At 49.8% G+C, this 6,000-nt stretch overlaps 1 protein-coding gene across 1 annotated transcript in view; it reads left to right on the top strand.

Moving 5' to 3' along the window:
• The first annotated feature begins 350 nt into the window (after positions 1–350).
• Positions 351–6,000, top strand: part of DUSP10 (dual specificity phosphatase 10) — a 39,404-nt gene continuing 33,754 nt past the window's right edge. Inside the window, exons 1-2 of the mRNA XM_065938367.1 lie at positions 351–465; positions 2,646–3,499. Coding sequence (XP_065794439.1) covers positions 2,689–3,499 — 811 coding nt within the window. The 5' untranslated portion in view covers positions 351–465; positions 2,646–2,688. The remainder of the gene's footprint in view (positions 466–2,645; positions 3,500–6,000) is intronic.

The following is a 6,000-nucleotide window of genomic DNA, read 5'->3' as shown; positions in this document are numbered from 1 at the left end:
CATTGACAATTCAGCCCCGGAAAGGGTTAACTGCATCCTGCAGGTTCGGTTTACATGTAAATAGAGAGCAGCTGCTCCGCGCGGGCCCCAGTTGGCCCTTTTAAGTTTTTGATTGGTTGCCAATGACATCACCGTCCGTATTATAACACAGTGGACCCGAAGCGGCGTCGGATAAACCCTCCTTAAAGAGCCATGGCCACGCCCCGGCTCCGCCCCCTCCAGGTGCCCATTGGCCGCGAGCTGCAGCGAAGTAGCGGTCAGGTTTCTCCGGATTCCTATTGGTTCAACCTGCCGTCGGTCGGCAGCCGGCCCGCCCCCTCAGAACCTTACATTTACAGTGTAGCAAAAGAGAAAGTAACTATGTTGCTGCTGGAGATCAATGAAGCCTAGTGAATGAGGGCTGAATGTGCGAATCCCTTGCTGAAGCGGAGCGCCAGATGGTGGAGGGTTACACTTATTTATGAAGTAAGTGGAAGTCACTGTGGCTACTCCTGAGAGTCCAGGGGTGTGAGGCGGTGTGAGTGTGAGTATGTGTGTGGTGTGTGTCTGCGCGCGTGTGTGTTGCGATGTTTACGGAGGAGCCACAGCAGGTGAGGTTAAAGTGTTCCCGCTGTTGGCTCACGCCGCCCTGTGCGTTTACTCTCTCTGCAGTCTACTTGGATTGGGGGCGAAGGAAAAAATGAGGTTTGTTGGGATGCTTTGCGGCAGTTTTAAAGGCCAGGGACTTGTTAGTGCGCTGTGTTGCGAAGGAGGATGTTAAGTGCCCCGGAGTGGGGAAGCAGCATTCTCTGACCACTTAATTTTCTTTCCAGCCGCTGACTAGAGGTGGAAGAACGACTAGAGTGGGAGGGGGATAGCTCAGTGTTTTTCGGGAAGGTTTCCTAGGCTGTCTGGATGGTTTCACGGGCAATATAAACGCCCGACCCTCTGCTGCAGGGATGCAGGTATCTTTATACACTCCGTGCGTGCGTGTGTGTGTGTGTGTGTGTGAGAGAGAGAGAGCGCGTGTGTGCGCGCCGCGCACTCTGTGTGGAGGTGGGGGTCCCAGCTTGTGTCTCCGCGAGCACGCTTCTGCGTCCCTCTCAAGGGAAATGGACTGTTGATCCTGGGACGTATCCTACCAGGTAACACAATAGCAAAGACTTTTCACCGCTGGGTCCAGCTGGGAAACAGTTATAGCTTCTGGAATAGTACTCGCTCTTCAAAAAATACTACGCAAGGGAGGAAGGGGAGGGGAAGGGAGGGAGGGAAGAAAGGAGAAAGGGAGGGAGAACAGGGGTTGGATTCTTCTTGCCCATTCAAAGGTGGTGAGAGAAAGCTGAGTCGGTGGGGATCTGTGGATGTGATAGGTGCGTGCCTGTGTGTGTGTGTGTGTGTTCTGCCTGTGACATTTTGGCTCTGTGTCTGAGAATGGTGACAGTCGTGTGTAGACGGATGTTGGATGACATTTTTCCAGACATCTCTTAAAGTTGGTTTAGACGAGCTCCTCTTGCATGGCGTTTGGTTTCTCCTCTGTGTGTATGTCTAGTAGGAGAGGAGCCGGCAGGGCCCAGGAGTGGAGTGCCTCTATGACTATGGGGAGGATGGCACTGTCCCTTTGCAGGTACCCTCTCATGAGACAGGACATAGACCCTGTGGGCAACTCTTACTTCTCACTGGGAAGTCTTCTTTATGAATCCATCCTCTTGAAGAGGGGGCACATCTGTGTGAGATCAAAAGATTATGCATAGTGCTGCCTTCCGCTGAGAGAAGCTCTAGGATGTTCCTGTAGGGAAAGGTGGAGAATGGAGAGTTGAAGTGGTCCTTTCCTTAAAGGCAGGAGTGGAGGGGGTGGTGTGGCAAGGGAGCCATCTGAGGGATGGATCTGTCAGGATCGGGGTTTTCAGACCTCCCTCCCTAGCTTAAGGCTTCGTTTTAGGGGACTAGTATGTAATGAAAGAGGAAATGCAGATTAATTTATAAATAAGAGGGCAATAGGAAACATGGGAGGTTTTAATATGACTCTGTTGTGCTTTTCAAAGGACTTGGGAGAAAGAAAAGTAAGAATAGCTCAAAATTAAAGAGATTCACTTAGAGGGCTACTTTCATTCTGATATGCAGAAAGTTGACATCTGCCCCTGATGTATATTTAGCTGCTGTATATTCCCATGAGCCTTGCCAGCACTCTTGGTCATTCCTTTGCCTTTGCAGTGGCTGAAGGAATTACATGGAAAGTATGCAAGGGTGGACGTATGGGTCCTTCTCAGATGGTTGCAGTATACTTCTGCCCTGGAGATGAGGCCCAGAAGAGGTGCCTCTAAACAACCTTCCCTTCCATCTTGAGCTTTTCTGATCCTTTGTGCTTGTACTTTTTCTAAGGCTGAACTTGGATGTGGGTCCATGAAAGGTTGTTCATCAACATTTGCATAGACTTTACATCTAACCTTAGACTCAGCAAGGACAAGGGTTGGGGAGGGGGGTGGTCCTCAGGTGTGCATCCTCTTCGAATCCCTAGTGGTGAGAGTCAAGCTTTGAGTGACAGGATACTGGGCACTTAGGACGACTTCACTAAGAGGGATGCAAAGTCCTTTCCTAGGGATTGGATTCGACTGCTTTTTGTGTCACATGACTTTATTCTTTCTTTCCCCCCCTCCCCTTCTTTACAGACTGTCTTGAGTTCTTCTTGAATTGCCAGTTTTCAGCCTCCTCATGCCTCCGTCTCCTTTAGACGACAGGGTAGTGGTGGCACTGTCTAGGCCCGTTCGACCTCAGGATCTCAACCTTTGTTTAGACTCTAGCTACCTTGGCTCTGCCGCCCCCGGCAGTACCAGCCACCCTCCTGTCATCGCCACCACCGTTGTGTCCCTAAAGGCTGCGAATCTGACGTATATGCCCTCATCCAGCGGCTCTGCCCGCTCCCTGAATTGTGGGTGCAGCAGTGCCAGCTGCTGCACTGTGGCAACCTACGACAAGGACAATCAGGCCCCAACCCAGGCCATTGCCGCTGGCACCGCCACCACCGCCATCGGAAGCTCTACCACCTGTCCTGCCAGCCAGATGGTCAACAACAGTGAGAATGCAGGCTCTCTAAGTCCATCAGGTGGGGTGGGCAGCCCTGTGGCAGGGACCCCCAAACAGCTAGCCAGCATCAAAATAATCTACCCCAATGACTTGGCCAAGAAGATGACCAAATGCAGCAAGAGTCACCTGCCGAGCCAGGGCCCTGTCATCATTGACTGCCGGCCCTTCATGGAGTACAACAAAAGTCACATCCAAGGAGCTGTCCACATTAACTGTGCCGATAAGATCAGCCGGCGGAGACTGCAGCAGGGCAAGATCACTGTCTTAGACTTGATTTCCTGTAGGGAAGGCAAGGACTCTTTCAAGAGGATCTTTTCCAAAGAAATTATAGTTTACGATGAGAATACCAATGAGCCGAGCCGAGTGGTACCCTCCCAGCCACTCCACATAGTCCTCGAGTCTCTGAAGAGAGAAGGCAAAGAACCTCTGGTGTTGAAAGGTAATGCCCCCACCCCTACCCCAAGCACAGCCCTGGGGTCACCCTGGGTTTTCTCTGAGAAGTACCAGCATCCTCCTTCCGCTGGCTGCAAAAGACCAGAATTGCCTTTCTTCTTCTTATCTTCCCTTCCGTGCCCTCTCTTAATTATTTTGGGGTTGGGAGAGAAACCCAGCAACCTTGAACTGAAAGCCAGAAGATTTGGGCTCTAGTCTTTAATTCACCTTCTCATTTGCATTGTGCAAGTCATTTCCCCCTCTCAGAGATGGTTTTCTCATCTTTCTAAAAAGGGGCTCTATGACACCAGATGGCATCTGCAGTCATGCCTGCTCTGGTACCTCTGTTCCATTCAAACTAGCTGGAAAGTTCTTGTCTCTCAGACTTAACCAAAGCTGATGGAACGGAGAAAACCGCAACTGTGGTGAACTGCAAGTAAACCTCCAGGTACCCAGTTCTTTCTGTGGGAAATTCTTCCTCTTTCTCACCTCTCTGAAAGTGACCTTCAAAAAGGGCAGAGATCCTTATTTTAGGACCTCTTAGAGAGTTCACCCCAACATCTGTTCCGTTGCCAAAACTCCAAGGGAAAGAGTCGTTTTTATGAAATACTCCCCAACACGCTGTTTCTTCTGGTGTCACCTGACAACCGTTGACATCATAGCTCCTTCCAAGATGGGGTGGTGGGTCACTTGCCCCAGGACACTGAGCGTGAATAATCGGGATGTCAGTGTCACTGAGCCCTGGCAGGAGGAATTAATTGCCCACCCACCTCTGGGCTCCTTCCGCACAGCGTTGCCTAACCTAGAGGGAGTCCACATCCCCTGTCCCTCCCAGATGTGCCTCTTTGCCCTTAGATGCCATCCTTTGGGACACTATACACCACACTTCATCTTTAGTGTTTTCTGCCAGGCGGTGGCAGTGATGGTGGTAGTGAGAGACAGTCATCTTCTTTCTTCTCTTTCCTTGCGTGTTGAGTCAAGGCACACAGTCTGGGCCACATTGGCAGCCAGTCTCCTGCACTGTGTAGGCCAAAGGCATCGCTGGGTTCCTTTGAACACCTTGCATATTTAAATTGCAACAGGCCATTGGAATGAGCAGGGTAGTTGGTTTTCCGTTGTGGGCTAGTTCTGCCATTCTTCTTGTCTTGCCAATGGTGCGTTCCGCCTTTTGTTGAGAACTGTTCTTAGAAATCCATTTCTAAATTTCTTGGACATCATCTCCCCTGCCCACCCTCACTGGCCTCGAGCCTACTCTTATTGGGCTCAACTAGCGCAAAGGTACAGCTTCCATTAAGGAAGGGCTGGTAGGCTCTCAGGGAAAGGAGAACATCATGGAAGTTACATCCGGAGTGTTCCAGAAGCACCCAGGCATTTTATATTGTTTTTGATGGGTTTTTTTGTGGTTACTAATATGCTCATATTTCCTCTGTGTATCCTTGTATTTTGTCGTTTTGTATTCTTGTTTGGCTGACTTTGCATGATTCCGAGTAGGTTTACCCAGCTAGCATTCTGTCTCTGTGATCCTGGCTTGTGTCATCTTTTTCAGATGAGAAAATACACTCTACAAACTTCTCATTTGTAAGAGTTTGTATTGGGGAGCCAAGAAGTGGAAAAGCAATGGAGTGATCTTCAGGGTGGTCTCTCGCTCATGTAGAGTAGATGCCGTTGAGGGAAAGCAGGCCTTTTGTGTCCAAATGATCTGAGAACAGGCATCAAATAATCCACATGAAGATGAGTGGACTTAAATATTGAGAGTGTTAAGGAGGAGCTGTAGATTCTACCCTCTACTTTGGAGTGGGAATTATTGTGTATGGGGGTGGCTTGTCAGTTGCTGGAAAATGAATCTCCTAGGTGTTGCTGATCAAAGTGGGGTTCCTCTCCCCATTTCCTGTGGATGCAGCTGAGAGCCCAGGCAGCCTGGGCTTGTTCCTCTGTGTCAGTAAGGTTGCCTCAATGGGGCGGGGCCAGACGTGCTGCTGATGTCACCGCTGGGCGCCTGCCGCCACCACCGCCAACAGGGCTCATCATTTTCGGGTTGGTGAGACGCAGCGGCAGTCGACCTGGAAGTTGCACTGGTGGTAGAGGTTGTATTATTTGTAGTTTGGGCTCTTTCTTCAAATATCTGGGGATCTTGTTGAAGATATGTAGTTTGGGAGCAGAAGGATCTGTAATGTACTCTATTAATTATTTTTATCATTGTGATTTTGGTCTCTTTGGGGGGGAATGGCCTAAAATTGGGGCCATGATGGTAAAGAAGGGAAATAGATCAATATTAGAATGCCCCTCTAGCTGCTCTTTCAGCTGGGTAAACCAAAGGTTAAGACCATAACACCACTGAGGTGAAAATGGGGTGGGTACCTCTGAGAAAGCATGGCCAGCAACTTCTCCTAGGTTCCTGAGTGGGTCTATCAGACCATTCTGATCTGGCTTTTCTGCTGAGGTTTATTTTAGTAATCCCCACCCTTGGTGATGTAAGATTTTATTTTAGCAAGAGTAGTAGCGGTACCA

The sequence above is a fragment of the Muntiacus reevesi genome, chromosome 5 (assembly GCF_963930625.1).
Source record: "Muntiacus reevesi chromosome 5, mMunRee1.1, whole genome shotgun sequence".
Taxonomy (NCBI): domain Eukaryota; kingdom Metazoa; phylum Chordata; class Mammalia; order Artiodactyla; family Cervidae; genus Muntiacus; species Muntiacus reevesi.
The sequence above is the reverse complement of the archived record's forward strand: the minus strand, read 5'-3'. Positions and strand labels throughout refer to the sequence as shown.